The sequence below is a fragment of the Panthera onca genome, chromosome B1, assembly GCF_046562875.1.
Source record: "Panthera onca isolate mPanOnc1 chromosome B1, mPanOnc1 haplotype 2, whole genome shotgun sequence".
Lineage (NCBI taxonomy): Eukaryota > Metazoa > Chordata > Mammalia > Carnivora > Felidae > Panthera > Panthera onca.
Window position 1 is genome coordinate 45,702,136 of NC_138342.1, and position 25,914 is coordinate 45,728,049.

At 43.1% G+C, this 25,914-nt stretch overlaps 1 protein-coding gene across 1 annotated transcript in view; it reads right to left on the reverse strand.

Annotated features, from left to right (window-relative positions):
• IGFBP7 (insulin like growth factor binding protein 7) overlaps positions 1-25,914 on the reverse strand; it is a 72,671-nt gene that overhangs the window by 10,532 nt on the left and 36,225 nt on the right. The window contains exon 2 of the mRNA XM_060655743.3: positions 6-115. Within this exon, the coding sequence (XP_060511726.1) occupies positions 6-115 (110 nt within the window). The remainder of the gene's footprint in view (positions 1-5; positions 116-25,914) is intronic.

Consider the following 25,914-nt stretch of genomic DNA (forward strand, 5'->3'; position numbering starts at 1 on the left):
CTGACCTTGTTCCAGATGAGGACAGGGGTTGGGATTCCGATGACCTCACAGCTCAAGTACACCTGGGCGCCAGTGATATTCCAGATGTCCTTGGGAGGTGTCACAATGGAAGGACCTACACGAGAGGACACAAAGCCAAACGCGTCTTTTTAAACAGTCTTTAACATCAGTCAGCATGCTAGCCAGTAAGTTCTTGATTATGTTTATGAGGCTGTCCCTTCTGTGCATTATCTAGACAAATTTCAAATATCAGACTGGTTTCCCCCTGTGACCAGCATGATTTTAAGCTCTGCTCTGGAAATGTATACATCTAAATAACAAAAATCATTAGGATGAATGATTATAAATTTATTATTTACAAAATTTTCTACTCCCTCAAATCATGTTTAATGGTTTAAATTTACCAGTTGTTGATGAATGGATAAAGAAATTGTGGTTTATATACACAATGGAGTACTACGTGGCAATGAGAAAGAATGAAATATGGCCCTTTGTAGCAACGTGGATGGAACTGGAGAGTGTGATGCTAAGTGAAATAAGCCATACAGAGAAACACAGATACCATATGTTTTCACTCTTATGTGGATCCTGAGAAACTTAACAGAAACCCGTGGGGGAGGGGAAGGAAAAAAAAAGAGGTTAGAGTGGGAGAGAGCCAAAGCATAAGAGACTCTTAAAAACTGAGAACTGAGGGTTGATGGGGGGTGGGAGGGTGGGGAGGGTAGGTGATGGGCATTGAAGAGGGCATCTTTTGGGATGAGCGCTGGGTGTTGTATGGAAACCAATTTGACAATAGATTTTGTATATTAAAGAAAAATAAACACTTTATACTAAAAGATAAAAAATAAATAAATTTACCAGTTGTTTTGCATTATCTAGGATATTCCAAAATAAGGAAGTTCAGTTCCAAAATGTTTAATGTTTTTCCTTTTTATCAGAATTTCTATATTTTTTTGGTGGAGAGGGCAATACCCAACCCAACCACTCCTTAGGTAATGAAAGAAAAAAATCTAAGAAGATATTTGAAAAGGTGCTGAGCACCCAGAAAAGATGGCAGTCCCTGTTTTAGGAAGCTTAGGGTCTAAGATTGACAAATCAAAGTGATCAGGCAGGAATGGATGACTTTCATCTAAGACAAAAATGTAGAGTGCTGTGTGCCCTGGAGACTGCAAAGGTACTTCTCAACAGAAGCGGCCTGGGTATCCAGGGAGAAGGTAGAAAGGTCTTTCTTCTCAGTTGGGGGATGCAGTGGATAAAACAGCAGCAGTGACAGGTCTCTTGTGTGTGACCAGGACACCCAAGGAGATAGCTCTTTCCCAGAGTTCTTAGTGTCTAGCTCCTGGGCAAGGGGGCGTTGGCAAGTGGGGGAACCTGTCAAGGCACTGCCTAAAAGCCTCAACAGGTATGAGACCGTCCACACAGGGAGAGCCTAAGTGATATCTCCCCTTCCCCACCTCCACCAATTCTGAAACACATCTCTAGGGCTTCTGTATCAGATCTGTCCCCTCCGGTAATTACACAGGACCACCAACAATGGTATACATCCTTTTTGTTCCTAAAGACATCCTTGGGCCAGCAAAAACTATGGCCCATGGGCCAAGCCTGGCCTGCCACTTGATTTTGCACAGGTCCGAAGAGGTCTTTGTGTTTTTAAATGGTTGGTGGGGGGAAAAATTGTGAAAATTAAAAGAGCTTCACATGTCAGTGTCCATAAATTAAGATTTATTGGAACACAGTCATGCCTAGAGTCTGGCAATTGTGGCCAGGGTTGTATGGCCTAAACATTGACAATCTGGGCCTTTATGGAAGAAGTGCTGATACCTGCTCCAATCAGCCAAGCAATACCTAAGTAAGATGCCATAGGAAAGTCTCAGGACTCCAATCCTTTACACATCACCTGGACCTGATGCAAGTAACCCCACCTGCTGGTCCAGCTCTGAAATGCAACACTTTTGAAACCAACAGACAGAGCTGGGCTCGCTTACTGCTCCTTGGGGAGTGGGGGGCAGCTCCCCAGCATCCACTGTAGAAGAGGCTCGCACACCTGCTTCTTAGTGGGTTGTACTTAATATTTCACTTCTGCTAATTAAGAATGCCAGGCTGTGGGCACAGGGACCTTCAGAGAGATTAGGGTCAGTCCACAGAACAGGGAGGCAGAGCTGGGAGCCTGCCCTCCCTGCCACCTCGGCCCCCTCCCAGGTATGACAGCACACTTCTCAAGAAACAAAGCCGGCCTGTCCTCAATGCTCACTGCCGGTTCTTGAATGAATGAGTTAATCGTCCCCTCTGAATTTCAGCTCTCCACTTCCTTGGGTCCTCCAGCCAAATAAAATGTCTAACTATAGGGTCATCTTGCATCAGTGTCCTGGGAAAGGGACAACTTCCCCTCTAGGCCTGGAAAATTTTCTGGCATAATCAGCATTCAAAGGACACGAAGTCTCCCCTTTTGCAACAGGCTATTTCCAGCACGCTAATAATTTCTTGAAACAGAAAGGAAATGACTCCAGCACAGAAGATTTTTCCCACTCATCTCAAGTATTAGATGCTGATTTTTTTCTAATCCCTTGAGGTATTTTTATTTTTTTCCCCTTTGTAAGAATGTGCAAAACAATCAAAGTTTTGAAAGCTCTAAATATATTTTGTGCTTCCTCTCCTCTAAATCTTAGGTCTGAAGAGGAAGCATCTATCGTGGCCTGGGGTCTTGGCTTTTCTGTTTCAAATGTGGATGTGGGGAGCATGGCAGTGTGTGTTTATGTATGTTTCTGGCTCTGTCTCCAATGCTTCCTAGTCTGACTGAAACAACACGGGACCCCGCAAAGGGCTGGGCTGGGCCCGATCCCATCTCAGGCTTCCTCCAGGGGCTTGGAGACCAGAGAACCGGATCTGGCTGGAATGTGAACTACTTTCGCTCACCTCTCTGAGGACTTCCATGTGGCTCTGTCCTCCTTCCCACACACAGACTTGTCAGGATGACCTCAAAGCTCAGGGGATCCCAAGAGATTGTTCTGAAAAGAATACTCCAGTGTTCAGCATTGTGGAAGGGCTTGGGAACAAAGCTGCCTCTCATGTATTAAAACCACACAAGGAACAGAAGACATTTTTTATTGTGAGGTCTCAGAGCCTCAGCCTTGCAACAAACCACTTATCTTAACTTGCATCCATCTCCTTAGAGTCACAATGAGTAGCAGGGTCCTCCATCTTTGTCAGGGGGGCACATTCTGGAATGCCTGTGGAAGAATTCCAGCCTGATTTTCTGTCACAGACCTTGAAGACATGCTCTGAAGTCTTCCTATGGCATAATTTTAAAACTAAGATACTCTTAGTTTTCATATAGTCCAATTTATTACATTTTTCTTTTATGATTAGTACTTTATGTGCCATGTTAAAAAGAGATTTTTGCCCAGCCCAAAGTCACAAAGATCTCTCCTGTTTTCCCATTTTCTTCTACAAGCTTTATGGTTTTACCTTTCACATTTAGGTCTGTGGTCTATCCTGAATTAATTTTTGTGGATGTTATAACATAGAGGTCAAAGTTCACACCCCCTCACCCTGCAAGGACATCAACTGCTTTGGCATTATTTCTTGAAAAGGCCATCCTTTTCTTAGTGAATCGTAATGATAAATTCATTCATTGTATATGTGTGGACTACTTCTGGATTCTTTATTCTCTGTTCCTTTGGTCTATGTGTCTATCCGTGCACCAATGACTATGGTATAATTTAGAAAAGTGTTCAAACTATAATACTGAATAGAGGGCAGATCCATTATACCCACCCATTTCCAATCTTCTCCTTATTCCAAGAAGAATAAGGAATTCCATTTCAGGAAGAGCAAGAATTCTTTCCAAACATCTGAAGCCAGGAATACTTTGAATCAGAGCCATTGCTACACAGTTCAAGATTAGGACAAATCATGCTGTGGGTTCCTCTTTCTCTCTCCCAACCCTAAAATACATATTAGGAATGAGGTGAATGGGCTGAGTCAATATTCGGACGGTTCGAAGAACATAAATGATCTCTTCAATTCTGCTACCAGGCTATCTCAAGAATCCTACATATCCTGTATGTATAGAATCCATAAATTCTGTATTACTCACTGAATCTGGCTGAGTTGATGGGGCAGAGGAGCAGAGGGGTCATTAGGACCAGTTTGCTGCACCACATTTACAAAAACCCTTGGCTATTTCATATGTCCTTGAACAAATGACAGATTCAATAACACAATGAAAACTTTAATAAACAATATTTAACCTGGAAAGTGCTGACCTATAGAATGGCCTTTAGAGTTTGATATGTAGTGTCTTGCAAAGCAAAGTCAGATCAATGAACAATTAGACTAACATTCAAGAGATCAACCAACCTCCTGGAGTAGGTGGAGGCAGGCTGGCTTCAATCTGACTTCCCGAGTTGGAAGAATCCATGGTTTCAGATTCTTCCTGTTTACTCTGTTCGGTGCTGATACCCACTGGGTCACCTACTTACTAAACTCCTGATTCTTTGCCACTCACTGGTCTGGAAATTCCCTCAGAGTATGAAGAGACAGTGGACAAACTCGTGATGAAGGCAGAATACAGCAGCATTATAGAAAAATGAGTGATGATGATACATTGTGAAAAACAGTAAGAAAGAGACTTAATGGTGACCCATAGGGACACCAAGTGGACAGGTTTTGTACAGAAGTGAAGGGATGGTGAAAACATTTTGGGCTAATATGATGGCAGATCCCACAACACTTTACTCCCCTCCTCCGATCTAAAGAACCAGAACCATCGTTCCATATATTCTACCGATAAGCAATTTCACTGCCAACAATCCTCTTGAATTGCAGGTCTATCATGCAATTCAATTCCTGAAGGTTCTGTTCTACCTCAGGAGAAAGCTCAGTGAAATGACTCTACCAAATAGCTTCTCTTTCCACTCTGCCTTTTTTCCAAGAGTCCAAAGAAGATCCAGAATTTATTTCTGTTTTTCAGAGTAAAGGAAGTTTTAGTTCACTCTGAGCTTGTTTTCAGGCTTTTGAGCTTTCTGCTCAAAATCAGTTCTCAAGGCTGGGCCAAGGGTAACAACGTTACTGTGTAAATCATGCTCAGTGTTTGGATTCCATTTAAAGCAAGTTGCAGAATATTTAAATGTATAGGGACCAACACCAGGATAGGCTCAATTATTTATTTATCCTTGCCTTTGTTCCAGTAAGCACTCCAGGCTGCTCAAACATCTGTCTAGCAAACATCCTGTACCTAGAATTACTGAATGCCCCCACCTGTCTCCTCCCCTTCCCCGCCCTGGCCAACCCCAGGAGGCAGCCAAGCTGCCCAAAGGGCTGTCCAGTGGCTGGCATGAGGAGTCCACCCCAAGGCTTTCTCACCTCAGAGACACATATCTGTCTCAGATGACTAGGCTCAAACCAGGCTACTCCATTTTCCGTTCTTACCTCTCACATCTCAATTATCATCCAAGCTCTCTTTTTTTAAATGTTTATTTATTTTTGAGAGAGAGGGAGATACAGCGTTGAGTGGGAGAGGGGCAGAGAGAAAGGGAGACACAGAATCCAAAGCAGGCTCCAGGCTCTGAGCTGTGAGCACAGAGCCCGACTCTTGCCTAGTAACCTTATGTGGTCTCTTCTCTTTAATCACTCCTTGAAGGGAAAGAGGGAGGAAGTGGAGGAGGAGAAGAAGAGAGAGAAAATGAAGAAAGACAGATCCCAAATGAAATTATAACCAGGAAGAAGAAAGTACTGAGTTTGGAAAAGAACTAAAATTCAATTTAATGAATCAGTATCACCTTAAAAGTACCTAGAAGGAGTCAGAAGTCTCCCACACAATTTCCACCTAGATTTACATCCTCCTCCTCAGCTTCTTTTAATTTCTAGACAAATTACCCACAAATTATCAGATTATTTTAGGAATACTCAATTATAACCTAGAAAGAGCTGAGTTCTGAGAAATCATGAAAAATACAAAAAAGGAAGAATGGTGGATGGATGGATTTAAATTTGGAATATTTCATTTGAGTCAGAAGAGGCTAAGAATGGCAGTTCTTACCAAACACACAAATGTCCTAAGGAGAAGATCCTGAAACAGAATTTTTAATTTGATCAACAACGCATTTGAGCTGATTTTACATGAAGATGCAGTAGAGAGAAGAGAGTTAAAATTTCTTATCCTATAAAAAGCATGAGGATAATGTAAAAGAAGTCTGTGAACAATTTTGTAGTCTCTTACAGAGCACAAAACACTCCTCCGACACAACCTGAGATGTCCTTACCATGTTCCTATTAAAAAGACACACACACACAAAACAAAGCAATCTTGGGGACAGAACACTTGGCTCTGGAGCTCTCATGCCCTGTGAACCAGTTCAGTGTTCTCCTCCCCTACCTTAATGCAATGTATGTGACTCATAACAAGGTTCATTCTCCCAGTGATGAATAAAATAGAGCTTATAAAGGTATCAGATATTACTTAGCCAATTTTTTAATCTGAAAGAGCTACATAGAAGATGTTAGGAGAAGTCATGTGTTGAAGCTGAATATATTCCACTGAGTCTGGAAAACAGTCAAAAGTTAAATTCTCCCCAAAGTCAGTTTCTGTCTTCTTTTATTGATATCACATTCAACCACACATTTTTTTTTTTGTTTTTTGCTTCATTGCTTTCTCCATTTCTCTCATCTCTTTTGTTTTCACCTTACAAATATGTTCTTTCTTACTTCTACCCAAACTCAATCTCTGCTCTTAGCAATCATGTTCATCCACCATTACATGCTCATTACCACTTCCCGAAATTATACTTGTGATGATGTGCTAGCCTACTTGGGATGCCCTCCCTATCTTTTATTTGAAGCTCCAAGGCTAAAGTGTGACCCCCCCTTTGGCATTTTTGTATGGGTATAGTTCCCACTTATTTTTTCTCTGAAATCTTGTTGGGTTCACAGTGCCTCACAGCTTGGTGCATCATTGTTCTCTAATGCTTTCCCCAGCAGGGCTAATTGAAGATGCCAGTGCCCTGATGGAGTCAGAACTGAGCCAGAAACTCCAGAATCAGGTGTTCTTTGTGTTCACTGGAAGGAGGGACAGCTCGGATTATATGCAGTGGGTAAAGGGCAGCAGTAAATTCAGAACATAATGTTATCAGTCATATGGAATTGAGTAGATGGTCATGGTCTTGAAAACGTACCAGTGTACACACTGCCAACACAATCTAACCAAACTGATGCCAGAACCACCTATTATTTACCAGCTAGCAGATTATTTATCAAGATTTTCTTTAATCCTCTACTTGACTTTCTCTTGCCCTAAGCCATGTTTCTGGGCTACTGCCCACTCATTAACCTGTTTGTATATGATCAGGGGATGCAAATTAATTTGTGTATATTAGTCACGCAAATCCAAACAAGGAGAGTAGGTCTGCTGTGAGGGAAAGGATCTGCAATCATCCTCATATGAAAAATAGGGTCTCTGTATCATGTTGGGCTATATGATTAACATTATAGCTCTCACTGAGTACTTATCAACATGGCTAAGACAGCTGAGTATAAAGACTTCTCTAAGTTATGGTAGATTTGCAAACCACACTCATCTGGACTCTTAAGGATGCTGAGTCTTGGAATAGTTCATACACAGTATGTGCACTTATACCAAAAAAGGAGGGTTTAAGAAAGAACTGTGATACCACATATGGAGATAAAGAGTTCAGACATCTTGGCAAAATTCCCCAGATGGGATTATGATAACACTCAAAGGGAAAAGCACCAAACAAAAGTACAAACTGGGAAAAGAATAGTAGGAAGGCCCTATGGCCAAGAGGGGGAAGGGGATGAAACACGTGAAAACTTCCTGATATTAAATAAGGGGAAGCAGTAGCTTTATGGCTAATTAAAGAGCAGAGTCATCTGCCAAGGCAAGTCATTTTGGGAACTTCCAGAGGTGGCATGATGTAGCAGCTGAAGCTTGATACAGGAATCTAGCACACAATCTCAAAGGCATCAGAGGAGGACAGCAAGGGCAGGAGGAAAAAGGACTAAATCGCAAACAGCATGAAACAGGTTTAATTTCAGGGTTTTAGTTTAAGGCAAAGTCATCTGGTTATGGTAGCTACTGTTAGTCATTTACTCTTTAGTCTGAATGAAGACCCAATAGTTTATGCTGATGGGGCCCTGTCAAACACTGCCAGGGGCAAAAGTGTAGAAGAATTGCTTCCTTTCCTCCAAACATGATCTATTGGGATACAATGGGGGAAGGTTAACAGTTTAGACTAAGAACAAAATGCTGGAGAGGTAACAGACTATACAGTGAGTTTGGAGCACAGACCCTGGATGCACAATTCTACTACTTCTGAGTAATGTGACACTGCACAAGTTACTTAACTTCTCTCAGTTTGTTCATCTGTGAAATGGGGTAACAATATAGAAATCATGAGAGTATCAGAGAGAGCAATCAAGATACAGTAATTAGCACGGTACCTGAGGCATGGGGTAAACAGTACTAACTCTTGCTTTTGTTTCAAAGTAAATTCCTTATGACTGGAGTTGATAAAAATTGTTTATTCAGAGAATGGAGACAACACACTACTTGGACTTGGGGTGGTTAGGGAAAGGAGATGGTGTCTGAGTAGGCCCTGAAGTTCAGAAATAGGCCTTCTGACAAGGAAGTGTTCACCTTTAGGGACTTGTCTGAGCAGAGGTGTGGAGGCAGGAAAACAGTTGCCTGTGGGCAAAACAGCGAGCACACCAGTCTGGCTCCCTGAGAGCGTTGCATAAAAGGAGAGGATCGGAGATCAGGGGTGGGGCACAGTGGAAGGTACAGGAGGTGGGGCTTTATGGCTGAATGTGTCTCCTGAATGCTGGGCAGCCATGATGCAGGTAGCATTTCAGGACATGATTCTGAAGGCCTTTGCAGCAGGAGTAGGGGGCTAAGTCAAGGCTGTAGCAATGAGGACAGATAGGACAGTGGCAGACTGGAGAGAGTATTCAGGAAAACAAATGTCATCCAGTAACCGCCTGGATGTGGGAAGTGGGCGCTGAGTCCAAAGTTGTGGGGCTGGGTAAGAGGAGGCTGCTACATCATGAGCAGGAGCAGGATGCCTGAGGAAGGCACTGAATTGGAGAAGGTGCAAAAAATGGATTTGGGTTTAAATTTGCTGAATGTGAGGTACCATCTGGGCACTGAGGTCTGAACCCTATGGAAAGAGAGGAACAGATACAGACTGCGGGGACCAGTGGTGCCAAGGCAAATATTGTCTAGCTTACGTTTTAGCCCTGGGAAGGTTAGCGGGGGGCCCCTCGTATAGAAGGAAGGCAGCTTTGGCTCTCCGGCCCAGGGGCAGCTTCTCTGAGGGATCTCAGCTCACTGACCACCTGACCATCCCCACCCTGCCCAAGGCAGAGCAGGAGACAGCTAAGGTGCTGCTTAGCCAGCCGTGAGCCATTCATTTGTAGGGGCAGTCGTCCGAAAGCAGACTGTCCAAAGACAGAACCCTGGTGATGGTGTGCTCCAGTCCTGTGAGTTACATTTCCTGACTCCTAGTTACCTCTGGGCTTTAATGAGACACCCCATTTTGACTCCAATATTTGACGCTGAGAATCTTCCTAGAGTGTATTAGTCTATTTTTTCTATTAAAAATAAGTTTTTTAAGTTTATTTATTTTGAGAGAGAGAGAGTATGGGCACAAGTGGGGGAGGGGCAGAGACAGAGAATCCGGAGCAGGCTCTGAGCTGTCAGCACAGAGCCCGACTCAGGGCTCGAACCCACAAACCATGAGATCATGACTTGAGCTGAAACCAAAAGTCAGACTCTTGACCAACTGACCCACCCAGATACCCCTTGTCTACTTTTTTTTTAAACTGTAGTAGATATCATAGTATTCACATCTCATCCTATGACTGTGAATCTTGCAGCATCTCAAAATTTTTACAGTAAGTCTGACCATGGAACATAAGCAGAAAGCCTCTTCTTACAATCTCTTGCTTACAAACAAATCTCTTATTTTGACAATATTTTCTTGTTCTTTTCCCCTAACTTGGGTCTAGCACAAGAAGTGGGGTACAGACCAAGAGTCTGACCCCAAGGAGTGACTGCCGCCCACAGGTGATTCTGGCACACGTGGTCTGGGGTCACCTTTGAGTGAACCCTGCGTTAGGCAAAGTAAATCCATGAAAGGTTCAGATGTGTAAGGTGGAGTGATCCCTGTGGCAGCCACGTGGTAGATGAGCTCACCTGGGTCTGTGTCAGCAACAATGCCAAGGGAGGAGTTCATTTATTCAGCAGGGCTCTCATGGAAGTTGAAATACCTAAACTCCCATCACACTACCAGAATGACTGATGTCCATACAAATTAAATTAGCAGGCTAGATCTTTATTTGGTTTGAGTATATGGAAGAACTGACTTTATATGGGATGCCGTTATGAAGGGAAACTCCCTAGTCATGTGGGTGTATCTTAACGTACCCTTGGAAATACTTTTTTTTTTTTTTCTACATTTCATGGGCCTGTCCTGTCTGGACCATGACTCATCTTAAATCCAACATAGAAAAATTTTGGTTACTTGTTCCTATTCCATAAGCACAGAATTGGGTGGGGAAGTTTCCACAGAAGGGCACTTCTTGCCACCTGATTCTGGGATTCCTAGAAACCTAGACAGTTCCCCCAAGATGTTTCATCTTTGAGTCCCTGCCCACTCCCCTTTCTCTTCATATGTACTCAGTGCCTGGCATGGTCAGGCATCAGGAAATGTTTCCTGAACCAAGTTGTAAGGGAAAATCTTTCAAAGCCTGGAGGTCGCTCACCCTCAAAGCTTCGTCTCTGTCAACAGACCCTGTTTGTTAACAAGGGCTACAGTCTGGTCTGTCCCAAAGACACAGATGCTCTTGAACCCAGGCATTAGAGAAGCCCTCAGAGGTTTACACTGTAGAAACCCCAGCAAGTGCCTCAGGCCAGGCTGAAAACTCCAGAAGCAGCCTGTGGGAATGGTCAGGCCAGCACAGGGTCAGTCTTTCAGGCTAGGGGTTATCAAAAAGTGTAGACTTGGTCAGTCTCCAGAGGTGACACAGGTTGCAAAAGATCTCACAGAGGGGCGTCTACACAAATAAGCAGCAGCCAGACACACAGAGCCAATGGGGTGAGCTCCAGCTGCCGGGGAACCGGCTTCTAAGAAGGATTCCATCTTGCAGCATCTTACCTGGTGGTTGCCAACCCTGGCTGCACACTGCGCACCCCTGGGAACAGTTCATGCCCACGCCTGGGCCTCACTCCCAGAGTTGCTCGTTGGTCTGGGCGTGGGGTCTGGCACTGGTATTTAAAAAAAGACTCTCGGCAGAACCACTCCATTACAACACAGCTTTAGAGCGTGAGACACTCAGATGATAAGGGAGACAGGAAGGCGGGAAGTAGGAGAGGAGGCGGGGAGGACAGATTTGAGGACGAAATGCTTCCAAGCCTCTTCAAGGAGAGGCCAAGGACCCCAGGGAGTTGCAAGTGTTCAAGGAGAAGAGGGAAATCTCTGGGGAGCCGGCTCTGGTGAAGGGCACAGAAACCGGATAGTAGTGACACTGTATTGTTGCTATTACTATTGCTCCAGCCATATGGGTGGGGGTGGGGTGATGTGCAGTGTCTGAAGCTTTAAGCTGTGAGTTGTCCTGAGTCTTAGCAGTTCTCTGTCATTTTCCTAAAATAAAGCAGTTGGTCCTCAGCCCTGCCCTGCACCTCTGCTGCCTCCTAATTCCTACCCTTCCCCGGCAATGCGCAGGCAGGGGGACTCTGTGCCCCAAGTCTGTGTGTCCTACTTAAAAAATCCCAGTAAATCAGGGCCTTTTCCCTTTGCTCATTTCGGGGCAGACTGCCTCTGTTAAGACACATTCACCTTGGTTTGCAGGGGCCAGGAGCAGGGTACAGGGACCTGTGAGAAAATGGCCCCTTCAGGCTGCCGAGGAACAGAGCACAGGGCGTGCTGGGCCTGCGTCTGGCATTTTTACTTGGTGAGGTTTTTGCCCTTCGGGCCCCAGCCTCCTTCTCACTTAGAACTCATGGTTACAGTTGCCTCCTTGGCCGACAACCCCAGACGTTAATCAGCCGCCCACGAAAAGAGCTCCCCCTGTTCTTTCTCAGTGTTATTCCCTTTCACTGTGCCCTCTGGTTATTTTCTGTACTCCTCTGTGATGTCCAGAGACTTGAAAGCTCTCAGCTATTTATCCCAAGCCTCAGCCTTTGTTTATATCTGCTTTGCTGAGTGTTCTCAGATTTCCTCCCAGCTTCCTCATAGGATTTAGCCTTTCTTCTCCCAAGTTCTACATTTTCTAGTGCTGTCCCTAAGGCTTAAACTAGAACAGAAACACCCCTCCTACCCTGTGGGCTAATTCTGATGTGTCCTGGGTACTTGTTAGGTGTGCCACTGTGTACTTGCTTTATAAATCACTGTGAACAGACTGGGTGTTCCAGCACAAGGACAAGACATTCTGAGTGTGGACAGGAAATTCACATCACAGAAGGTGCTAGATGTGGATTGCAGTGGACTATCTGAGTGAGCTAGATTGTTCATCGAGGCTCAGAAGTGCCAAACAACACTACTCTGAAAATCAGAGAAATGGGTGTATCTTGCTTATCTCGTGGTAGGAGGACCTATCTGGTAGGAGCTGGAGAACTTTGAATAAGGATATTGTATTTTTCATTAGTGAAGCAAATCATGCTTGCGCTTATTGGGTAGAGGACAATCTGGAGCCCATCTGGGTGGCTATGAGCTAAGACATACAAGAAGCAGGTAAAGCGAAGCTATGCCAGTGCACAGAGGAATAGTTGCTCCAGAAGAAGGGATTCACGGAACATGAGAATGCTCTTTGCTGCTCTTACCAGTTGTTATAGGATCAGACATCTTTACTTTAGCACTTTTAGGTAGGTATTATTTTTCTGTAATTAGTGGTGCCGTGTTTTGTTTTGTTTTTCATGTTTTATTTTCCCTAACTTCATTCTTTTTATGACTCAGGAAAAAACAAGGGGAGTTTTCATGGTTTCAATAGTAGGGTGAGTTTTAAAAGTGAGGAGACTGGGAACAACCACATGCAAAGTATCCTAAGGGGAGATGAGCACTGGGGGGAAAGCCTCACCCCCAGAACCATCCTTTTCCTCCCCAGGTGTTCCTTCTAGAGCCACCATCAGCTCCAGCCACGGAGATCTTACTCTTTTGTTTAAGTGAAGGAAAATAATTTCCTCACTGAGCAGCTGGGATCGCAGATCTGGCACCTCTTCAGAGCAACCATACATAAAAGTAGGAAAACTCATTCTTTATACACTTGGGGAAGAAAATGTCCTCGATCTTCCTGAAATTGACGTAAAAGCTGCAGTTTATGTCCCCTCAGTCCTTGCCTTTTGGATCCATTCTTGGGAAATGTCTCCAGCAAAATGTGTGACCTCTTCAGGAAGCTGGAGTCTTCAAAGATGATGCCTGTTCACAAGGGGGTTCATGCTTGTTCTGCTTGTGAACAACGGGGAAGGGACAGAAAAGTAATCCAGGCTCATCGAGTCCATGGGAAAAGATTATGGTTTTTGAGCCTGTCAGTCAGTGAAACCGATGCTTGAAGAGAAGAAAACTCAAAGTAGACTCAAATAAATAAGAACAAGACCCCTAGGACAAGTATGATGCTGGCTAAACATGCAACTTCTCTTGATATTTCCACCCACATATCCATCCATGTGAGCTTGGCCTGTGAAAACTGAGGGCCATGATCCCTGGATTGGAGAGAGATTAAATCCACTCCGTTCCAATTTTTTCTTTCTTTCTTTTTTTTTAAATTTAAAAATTTTAAAAAATTTTTTAAAAAATTTAAAAATTAAAAATTTTTTTTTTTAATTTTTAAAATGCTGAGCAATCAGCATTTTAACCTACACACAAATAATAACAAGTCCACAAATATTCTGTAGTGTCAGCACTACATAGCTTTCCCAACGTCATCTAACACACTTGGAAGATGTTTAAAAGAACAGATCTTTCTGGAATACACTGATCATCAGACGTTAAGATTGGGCTGGCAAGAGGTTTAATTTCTAATAATTAGGTAATATCAAAAGAAAAATGTCATCTAGTCATCAACTTCAATATCCATCCCTGTAATTAGAACACTAACTTCTATTGCTTAGTTGAATTTATTCAATAAGGGAAAATCCCTATGGAAAATGGCATGAAAGGTGAGAACAATCCACAATGATATTAACTAAATCAAATTTCAGCACTGCATGGCACTAAGCAGGTAAAAACATGGAGTGGATTAATTAATTCAGGCCCTCCATGCACTAAATTTTGTGCTGGTGACGTGAGGGATAGAAAGACAGGTTGGGTTGAACTCCTGCCTGATAGGAGTTTACAATACAGAAAGTGTAGACAAGTAGGCAAGTAGATAAGCAATTACAATATGCTTATATTGTAATTTATAGCATAGGACTGGTGTAACTGGTCCTATGATCTAGATGCAAATATAAAAGGTATTGTAACTGAATAGGTCAGAACTGAATTCATGGAAGAGGCAAGGGGCTTTCAAAAGTTAAAGGTGGTGGGTGGGGTGGGTGAGGAGATGGCAGGCAAAGGGATTAGCATGCTCAAAGAAATGAAACGTCACTCGGAGGAAAAATAATAATTGATAATGGTATCGGGCTTTATACCACACAAAGTGCTTTTCTATCTATTAACTTCATTTTGACTTTCCCAACAATCTTGTGAGCTAAGTGAGTCATTTCACAGATACAAAAGTTGAGATTCAGTAAAGTTAAGTGGCTTGTGCAAAGTTGCCCAGATTGAGAGTAGTGTGGCCAGGATGTGAATCCAGTTTTTCTGAGTCCAAACCCAGTGGTTTCCCTAGGCTCTTTCCATAATCCACCATGACCGACATGTTCCATCTTGCTTTCTTTTGTTGTGTGTGTGTGGGGGGTGTCAAATGTTTGGAGAGAAGGAAAAGAAACCTTGAGAGGTAAAGGCCAGACTAGATTGCAGAGGTTTTCAATGTCAACCAAGGAGATTAGTTATGTCTACAAGTTATCATGACGAAAAGGCAAACAACAGAATACAAACATTAATATATTTTGGAGAAAAGGTCACACAATTGCTAGAATCCTAAAGAGAGGCAATGGCTCACCATTCACACTCTGGCCTGAAATGCTTCAGAGGTGTTCTCTGACTGGTTCTGGGTAGTGGACTTACAACTCCAGATAGGTGACAATCATCCTCCTTATGCTGAATGCTGGGCAGATATTAACCCTACTGTGACTATATGATTGGAGTCCTACCCATATCTTGGAGTAAGAGAGTCTGGAAACTCTAGCCATTTTGACTGTATTTTAATGGTTTCAATAAATGTTTAATGTGACAATCAGTATTAGAAAATATACTTCATGTTTTGTCTTACAAATCATTAAGAAGATGCCATATTCTTAGAAAGTACCTTATATATGCAGAAATCCTATGACAACTTTAAAAGTCAATGTTAACACTTAGTAAACATTCCTGAGCAGAGATAAGCAATCCCTGTCTTAGTGAAAATGTTGTCTCTCTGGGATATGTTTTAGATTTACATCTTCATCTTGAGAAAAACTTTTTAACTACCAGAAGGGGGATAAGGGCCCTAAATGAATACATTTACTAAACTATAAAATCCAGAATAAATCAGATCTGGCCCTGAGTATATTCCCAGCCTCATTTCTTGCCATATCCCTCTGGAACTCTGAGCTCCAGCCATAAAGAACTTCTTGTGTTCCTCAAATGTCCTGCTCTCTGCTAATCTTTGCACGTCATTCCTTTTTCTGGAACAATCTTCCCTCCCCCAACCCCTCATTTCCCACTCCTCCCTACGTTTGCTTGGTTAACTCCTAGATATCCTTTGGGTCTCAGCATTTAAAAAAATTTTTTTTTTATGTTTAAGAAAGAGAAAGAGAGAGAGAGAGAGAGAGAGAGAGAGAATGAATCCCAAGCAGGCTCTGTGCTGACAGCACGGAGCTTGATCCCATGAACCATGAGATCATGGCCTGAGTCAAAAATCGAGAGTCAGATGCTTAACTGACTCCCTCCCAGGCACCACTCAGCTATCTTTCTATTTAACAAATTTTCCTTGACCCTTCCTTTCTCATCTCCCTCAACTCCTCTTCACCCCTCACCCCCGATTTAGAATGAGGCCTCCTTTCTGGTTCTTACATGGCTCTCTATATTTACCCTTATCCTATCATTTTCATAAGGCATTTTAATTATGTCTGCCTAGCCCATCAGATTGTGGGCTCAGTGCTGGTAAGGACCTGCCAATTTACTCTATTTCTTTTCTGTGTCTCACTGTCTAGCACTGAGTAGATGATCAATACACTGCTGAGTAGTTGAGTGAAACAATGCCTCTGCCAAATTACACACCAGGTGTAGTATTTTCATGTGAAGGTTTAAATAGCGTGAGTTTAGGGAAAATGGCTTTCTTTGTGCTATTGAATATTAAAAATATTTGGGGGGGGGGGCTAGTCAGGTATAACTACTCCTATTCCAGAGTTTGTACAGGGCATGCTTTAGCATTTGAGAAAGGTTAAAATGCAGAGATTTTGTTAAGCGTAGACTACTTAAAAGTTGGTCCTTAACCGTTCATAGGTACAAACAGGTCAATGTTTAGGTATGCCTTTCTTTTGTTCTTGACTGAGCTACCTAACAGAGCAATCAAATGGCCCAAATTGCTGATTCTGTATTTTTACCCTTACACTAACATAGATCATATGTTAAAAATCTATAAAAAAGTAGCAACCTCATTTAAAAGCTTAGATAAAACCCAGAAGTCAGAAGATAAAGGCTGACTTCATAGCAAAATGCTGCCTTATTAGTCAATTTACAAGATTTAAAAATCAGGGGTCATTGGTTAGACTTTTGATGAGAAACTAGAGTGGAAATGGGATAAATACTTCAAAGTGCAAAAGTGCAATTCCAGGTTGACCAATATTGTTCCATTGGAAAAGACGTATTTAAAAAAAAAAAAAAAAACCAGCAAAGCATAAGCCCCAGTTATCCAAGGATGTTTAAGATGTTTATATCAGGTTTGAAGTGAAAAGGTCAACTTAAAAATGTGTTTCCAAACATGGAAGAATTGGTGATTCCACACGAAGAGGAAAAATTCCAGTTGAGAGACACGCCCTTCCCTTTCTAGTGGGATAGGAGTACTAACATTCATCTCTTATAATAAATAAATCCTTTTCTATTAATACTTTCATCCTCTTAAATTATCATATAGGCAGTGGACTGTAGACTTATAAGAACCCAGATCCATCTTGTCCAGATCCTTATTTATTTATTTAAACGTTTATTTTTGAGAGACAGAGCAAGAGCAGAGGAGGGGCACAGAGAGAGAGAGAGAGGGAGGGAGGGAGACACAGGATCCGAAGCTGGCTCCAGGCTCTGAGCTGTCAGCACAGAGCTCGACACAGGGCTCGAACCCACGAACTGCGAGATCATGACCTGAACCGAAGTCGTACGCCTAACAGACTGAGCCACCCAGACGCCCCTGTCCAGATCCTCATTTTACAGGTAAGGTTGGGGGTGGTGGTGTTAGACATTCGCCTAAACTCATTACTGGAAGCTGGCAGCAACAAAACTAGAACTATAGCTTCTTGCACTTTATTATTCACTGAGAAAAACCAGGATCTGTTCTCCATCAGCTGGCCACCATTAAACAGTGTGAAGCTGAGAGATCAGAAAGGTGGTGAGCAAAGCCATTAAGCATCCACAGCTACATTTCTTAGGCAGATGGGCAGCACAGTTTGATTGTGGGAATACTTCTAATTTGCATGAGTAGAACATGGACAAATAAGATAAGCTGGCTTCAGGAAAGTAACCCCCCCAATTCCCCTGAGCCGTGAGTTTGGAAAACTGCAGGCTGCTCTGGAATTTGGGAACATCACAAATGGTACTACTGGGTAGAACTCCCCATGTGGCCGCAGCTCACGCATGGAGGATCGTCAAGGTCCCAGGTGCTGGCTCACCCCCGAGCTATGACTGAGACAGAAAAACAAAGAAAAAAAATCCTCCCTGAGTGCACACATAAACAAAAGCTATCTTCCTGTGTCCTCTGCCAAGAGAGCTGGAGCCAAAGACAGGAGTTCGAAACTCTGATTCATCCCTCAAGACAAATAAACTCGGTCAATGGAGGTTAGGAAGGCAATTTAGGCAACTTTTATTTTAAGTAAACAAAAGTTAAGTTTTGGAAAGGGGCTTTGGAAAAAACACAGAGACCACCCCAGAATCTAACTCCCAGTGAAAACAGAAAAGAGCTCACTCTTAAGCGCTGATAATGCCAACAGACGGACATGTACAAAGGGGCAAGTCCAGAGGCAAAGCCCTTGTCTTAGTTCACAGAACTGTGGAGTCTGGGTTCTGAGCCAGCTCCTTGCCGAGCTGAAGAAACATCTTTAGAGCAGCAGAGGGCCTGAAGGCACTGCACTGTTCAGTTTCAGCAACAGCAAACAAAAGCCTGATTGGAATTAAGTACTTCTTCCTTCCAGGAGTGCCGAGCTCCTGGGCTGGCTCAGAGCATCCACCTTTGTTCCCTGGTCAAAGCCACTGCCCTTACCTGTATCACTTCTCTAGTCTGGCTAGTCGGTTGTTCCCCTGGTTCTTTCCGCCCCACACCCACCCCATGTCAACCACAGATGTGAGTTTGTGTCCAATTCTGTCTCTCTGTCTTACAGCATCACTAGAATATCCAGTCCAGGCCCTATTTATCCTTCCTACTGCATGGGTCTTCCCATCTCCGTATCAAATCCTCCCTCCCTTTCTAGGCAGAGCCTAATTCTGCTCCCCTTGACTATGGGCTGGACTTGTAGCAAACACAATGCAGTAGAAGGGACAAAGTGTGACTCCTAAGACTAGGTCATTAAAGGCATAGCAGCTTCCATCATGCTTTTTCTTGGGAGAAGCCAGCTGACATGTTGTTAAGATGCTCAAGTGGTGCAGTGGAGAGGTCCCTGTGATAAGGAACCAAGTCCTCGTAACTACAGTCATGAGAATGAGCCAATGTGGAAACACATCCTACCAACCCTAATCTTCAGATGACTGCAGTGCCCACCTGACCTCTTGACTACAACCTCATGAGAGATCCCAAGCCAGAACTACCTGGATAAAGCCAGTCCCAAATCTGTGACCCACAGAAAATGTGTGAGATAATAAATATTCATTGTTGTTTTAGGCTGCTAGGTTTTGCACCGATTTATTATGTAGCAATTAGAAACTAATACAATATCTTTGAACTTTATCATCAACTAGAGTTGTTCCTTAATTAATCATAATCCTTTTTGGAGAATGTGTTTGTTTTGTTTTTGTCATAAAGTCCTCTCACCATGGGCTAGGGGAAAAAAATCCCACCTACAGAGTCCTCATGGATGGACATTTATTGATTTGGGGCCACTACTGCTCAATCCCAAAGATATGACCACAGTGATTATGATATCTATTTCCAAGGACTATTCTTTTTTTTTTTTTTTTTTTTTTTTTTGAGAGAGAGGGAGGGAGGGTGGAAGGGAGAGGGTGCACAAGTGGGGAAGGGGAAGAGAGAAGGAGAGACAGAATCCCAAATAGACTCCATACCATTAGCACAAAGCCTGATGTGGGTGGGGCTTGAGGTAGATAAATTTATCTATCTATCTATCTATCTATCTATCTATCTATCTATTTATAGCGAGCAGGAGGGGCAGAGGGAGAAAGGGAGAATCCCAAGCAGCCTATGCATGGTCAATGCAGAGCCTGATGTGGGGCTCAAACTCATGAACTGTGAGATCATGACCTGTGTCAAAACCAAGAGTTGGACACTTAACTGACTGAGCCACCCAAGTGCCCCTCCAAGGACTATTTTTTTTTTCAATATATGAAGTTTATTGTCAAATTGGTTTCTATACAACACCCAGTGCTCATCCCAAAAGGAGCCCTCCTCAATACCCATCACCCACCCTCCCCTCCCTCCCACCCCCCATCAACCCTCAGTTTGTTCTCAGTTTTTAAGGTCTCTTATGCTTTGGCTCCCTTCCACTCTAACCTCTTTTTTTTTTTTCCTTCCCCTCCCCCATGGGTTTCTGTTAAGTTTCTCAGGATCCACATAAGAGTGAAACCATATGGTATCTGTCTTTCTCTGTATGGCTTATTTCACTTAGCATCACACTCTCCAGTTCCATCCACGTTGCTACAAAAGGCCATATTTCATTCTTTCTCATTGCCACATAGTATTCCATTGTGTATATAAACCACAATTTCTTTATCCATTCATCAGTTGATGGACATTTAGGCTCTTTCCATAATTTGGCTATTGTTGAGAGTCCTGCTATAAACATTGGGGTACAAGTGCCCCTATGCATCAGTACTCCTGTATCCCCAAGGACTATTTTTAACATGTTATTTGTGCCTGCTATCTTAGAATCTTTTATCTTACTTCATCACTACATAATAAAGAATCAGAACTTCTATCACCCCAGGATCTCTAAAACATAAGCCTTAACTGTGAGCATTTGTAACCTTAAACAGCCCATAGAAGATACAAGGGACTTCCCCCCCCCCCCCCCCCCCGCCTTAAGAGTCTTGTATTTACACTTTAATAGTGAGTGAAATTAACCTGCTACATACTACAACATGGATGAACCTTGAGGACATTATACTAAGTGAAATCAGCCAGTCACAGTACAAATACTGCATGATTTTGCATACGTGAGGAGTCATACTCACAGAAGCAGAAAGAATGGCAATTGCCAGGGGTGAGAGGGAAGGGAAAATGCAGAGTATAGAGTTTCAGTCATGCAACACGAAAGTTCTAAAGATTCGCCGTGAAACAATGTGCTTAGAGTTAATAATATTGTACTATACGCTTAAAATACACTTAAAAATTTGTTAACAGGGTAGATTTCATGTTTTCTACCAAAATAAAAATTTTAAAAAAGGGATCATGAGATTAAAATGACCTTATTCCAAGGTTCATGGCAGTGTTTCCTTTTCTGCAATGTTCCAGAACTTCTCTAGTGTATGTCATTCTGTCTTAAAACCTCAAAATTTAAAAAAAGTTTTGCTTGGGGCACCTGGGTGGCTCAGTCAGTTAAGCATACGACTCTTGATTTTGGCTCAGGTCTTGATCTCCTGGTCATGAGATCAAACCCACATCAGGCTTGGTGCAGAGCATGGAGTCTGCTTGGGATTCTTTCTCTCCCTCTCTCTCTGACACTTGCCTGCCCTGGCTCTCTCTTTCTCAAAATAAATAAATAAAACTTTAAAATATTTTTGCTTGTTTTTACATTAAAAGACACACATGTTGCTCTCTTCTTCTTGGAGGACTGGCAGGGTAGAGAAGGAGGTAGGAGGTCATACAAACCAAAAGGGAAAGAACATTACAATTCCAACAGGTTTGGGAATTACTGATCTGGAGATGTGTTGTGGTTTCAAAATAAGTGGGCTTAAAAAAATATCTGAGCATTTGAAAAGCTCAAGTCCAGTCAAAGGACTGATGTCACCAGTTCACTATCTCATTCTCTCTATGCCAAAGAGCTGTAGACATAATATACCCAAGAGGACAGGGAAAACCAGAAGCCAGATAACAAGAAGTTAATACACAGATAAGAAGAACCAGCTTGGTAATACATCAGTAATGGCAGAGAAAAATAAAGACTGAAATACTTCCTATTCATTAATACATGATTGGGGTACAACATGAAGAACAGATAGGTTCTTTCACATCATTTTCCATAGGAAGAAGAAAATATCAAAAGAGAGGAAATGGCACAAGAAGGGTTGAATTTTCACAGAGCAAATACAAAATCATCATCGCCATGCAGTAAACTGGGAATGGGATAAGTGGAAGGCGTGAAGGGAAGTGAAAGGAAACTTCACGTCCTTCAAGGACAAGGAGAAAGGGACAAATCTGATAATCTCTTAGATATCTGATAATGCTCTAAGAGTTGACTGACAGCCAGGGTGTGCTTTCTCTTCAGTCACTCCTCAACTTGCTACTTCTTTTTACATTAAAAACTAATTCTGTGAAGCTTTTCAAGTGCCACTCTTGAGTGCAGAACCCTTCTGAAGGGCACGAGAAAAAAGCCATGGAAGGAAGCCTCTTGGGCCGAGACTAGAAAAACGTTCTGAGCCCCTTGCCCAGACACTGGGGAGGGTCAAGGGTGGGTGACTGAATGATGGGCTGGATCCCCCACGGGGCCCACCTCTAGGTGTGCTCCCAGGAGTTGGGAGGAAGGAGACCGTTACACCCTCCCGTTGTACTGTTTCAAGACAGAACATTACCATCAAGACACACTGACTTGCCAGGAAAGAAACTCAAATTGGTGTGGAAACCCAAATACCCATTTGCATCTCTTGGGCCATTTCAGGCTGGAGGGAGCAGAAGAGAAGAATAAATATAGGAAACAAAGAGAGAGAAGCTGGGCTGGAACCACAGGTCAGGATAGCGGGAACTTTGAACTGCTAAGACTTCTCTCTCTCTACTTGTGCATGGCTCCTCCAATAAAAGACAAATGGAAGTGTTAAGCAGTTAGTTAGGCCTGAGCGATGAAGTTAAAGCAGGCGCTGGCCACACCCTCGGTGCCACCCCTAAGGGTTAACAGCTACACCTTCAGAGCCACCTCTACAGGCTAACAGAATAGCAAAGGCTTCGCCATAGAGCTGCCTCAGAAGACACAAGGGGACTGCCAAGTGCATGTGTTGCATGCACACAAAGGGTGCAACTTGCCATTAAGTACCTTTAAGGTCACAACAAAAGTTCATTAGAGGGGTGCCTGGGGGGCTCAGTCGATTGAGCACGCTTGGCTTCAGCTCAGGTCATGATCCCAGGGTTGTGGAATTGAACCCCACATTGGGCTCCTGTGTTGAGTGTAGAGCCTGCTTGATAGTCTCAGTACCTCTTTCTCTCTCTCTCCCTTCCCCGCCCCTCATTCATGCTCTCTCTCTTAAAAAAAAAAAAAAAAAAAAAGGGCGTTTGCCCCTCACTACCACTTTGCTCTGGCAGTGGCCTGCTTTCATTCTAGAAAATATATTATACTTATCTACTCGATAAACTCTATCTCCCCATTCTGGTCTCGGGTCTCCAATTCTTTGGTGTATCCGGGACAAGAACCAAGTGACCCCATAAGAGAAGTTTCTCCATCAGGAGACCTTCAGCACCAGAGCTCTTTACATTTCCTACAGGAATCTTAGGTGAGTCTCTCTTTCTTTCAGAAGTCCTCCCAGAGCGAGACATTTTTCCCCTGAAAATGTTGATTAGACTCACTGTTATAACATCTTAACAAGAAATTAAGTTTATAAAGAGCCTAGTTTAAATGAAAATGAAAACCAAAGAAATACTCCTTTCACATTTGACAGAGGCTTTATCTTTGTTTCCTCTATCCTGCCCTCCTCCCCATTCCCCCACCCCAAAATGTCTGATTGTCTTACTATATTAACCCAGATTCTGTTTATCTATGCATTTCCATTATGGCTAACATCAAAAAAGCACATTTCCTGCTGAAAAATCACATTTAACAAATCCCTTTGGGGACAGAAAAAAGTGCAAACCATTTAAAAAGATTAGTTTGTGGGAAGATGAAGTCAGTCCCAAATCACTCCTCTGCATTATGCTCTAGTTAAATGAGGTGGGTGCCCCAGGACACATTTATAATGATGGAAAGTTCTCAATCTCTTACTGCAGGCCTAAACCTCTCTGAGACCATAACTGTTCTCAAATCAAAACATGCAAACGTTAAAACTAAAAGCTTAAATAAGAACACCTTTGTTTTCTCTTATGGATGCCTGAGACAACTCAGCCCAGCTGATGATTTGGGGGGAGGGTTGAGAAGCAATGAACACTGGTGGGGAGCCTCAGTGCATTTTTCTATTTGATTAAGATTGGTTAATCCTGAAAAACAAATGTGATCAATCTTGTGGACCAAGAACGAATGGTAGAACACACACATTTCAATGTATTAAATAATTGACTGAAATACAACTGCTAATCAAAGAGGCCAATTTATCTGCAGATGGGCTCTCCCGGCATGTGTTCACCTTATAGGACATCCTATTTCTTCTGCTCTAAACACACCTGGATCACCAGGTTAGCAAAGTCCCTCAGGCTCAGGTGCATATGGTGGTGGCAAAGTCAGGTGGAAGGAAGTTTGTGAATCAGTTCAGACTGCAGCACGAGGATCTTATAGCCAAGAGTGATGCTCATCAATGCACAACTCTAGGTCCTACGAAAGACAAGTATTCAGGGCTGTGGAACACCACTGGAATTTACAAAGAACGCTCCTCCCTCTGCTGCGGCCTTTGGAAAGCCTCTTTTAGTCAAACACTACATTCCATGCTGTCACTGAGCGCACACACACGTCTCATCACATCAGGAGAGTTCTGTGTGTGCAGGGAGAAGAGGGTCAGGTGGTAGGAGGCCCATTTGGGACTCTTACATCTAGCATCTCCTTCCTCTGTCTGTGCTAATGTTTGTTTCTGGACACTGTAAATGTCTGGCACTGACCACTCAGGCTTAGACTAAGCAACCTCAGATTGCTAACACCGGGGAGAGTTCCAGCATACAGGGTAAGACAGCCTCACTTTGTTTTCCCTGGCTGGTCACTGAGTGGGTGGGGGGCCCTTAGGCCCCCAGCCCACAGACCCACTGCTCAACACAGCAGAGGGGATTGGTCTTGGTTAGTATCCTAAGAGGTTGGATACTGGTTCAAGGGAACCAGACTGGCATTGCAGCATACTTAGCATGACAGATATCAGGGTAATCAGGAAGGCTGGTCCACAAGGGCTTTCAAAACTTAGGGTCTGTTTATTAGGAGGGCTTGTCTTGAATAGCTGTTCTTGGTAGATTAGGAACGCTGGTTGGGGGAAGGGAGGTGGTAGTAAGAATGTTCCAGAAGTGCCCAAGATTACCAGGGTCTCCGGGTCATGAGGATCAGACTAGGACGGGCCTTTATGGGTAGCCCTGCAAATTTCCATGACTATGCAGTAACTGGCCAGGCTCTAAGCCCAGATAGAACACCACAGTCATCACCACTACCTCCAACTTGCCCCACCATCTGTGGAGAACTTTCTAAAGTGTGTTATCGTAGTTGGCCCTCGGTACAGTCCTGTGGAATGGACTGGGAAACACGGTGACCGCTGTTGCACAGAGGGGAGTAAGTTGCCTGAGGCCAGAGCTCACACAGCCACTATTCTGGTTTGAGTACACAGGTCTCTAAATTGCCTCACCTGCTCTCCTCTTTGCAAATTTCATCTCTAACCCAGAACAAAACCATTTTATTGTTTGACTCTCCCTTTTGTCCTCCTGCCTGCCTCCGAAGGTGTTACAAGGCAAAAGGGAGTTGTAACTGGCACCTGGGTTCTGCTTCTCATTCAGGCAGGTATGAAAGTACCTCAGGCTTCACTCACTTATCTCTCACTATGTGGAATGCTCTCCAGACTTATCTCAGGGGCTTATGTCACTCTTGCCACAACTCTTCATTCTTTCTCTTTTATCTCTTGAAGTTCTGTCATAATACCCCTTTGCTTTCTGGCCTATTCATAATATTCTAATAACTGAGGCCTCTTTTTATTTTTTATTTATTAAAAAAAATTTAATGTTTACTTCTTTTTGAGAGAGAGTACGAGCAGAGGAGGGACAGAGAGAGAGAGGGAGACACAGAATCTGAAGCAGGCTGAGCCTTCTTTTTAAAAAACACCTTTCCAGACAGCTTCCTTCTCTCAAGCCTTTCAATTAAAAGAAAAAAGATACAGCCCCCCCCCCCCAAAAAAAATTGCCAGCACCCAAGTACTGTCATGCTTCAGGAACTTAAATTGTTTACTTCATTTGCTATAATCTGTGTTAAAACAATATAGCATTATCTACTTTGAATGTACTAGAAGCCCTCAGGGTAGAGTTGTGTTTTGTGAGAGATATTAAATCTAGTTGGAACTCAACAAGAAGCAGCGT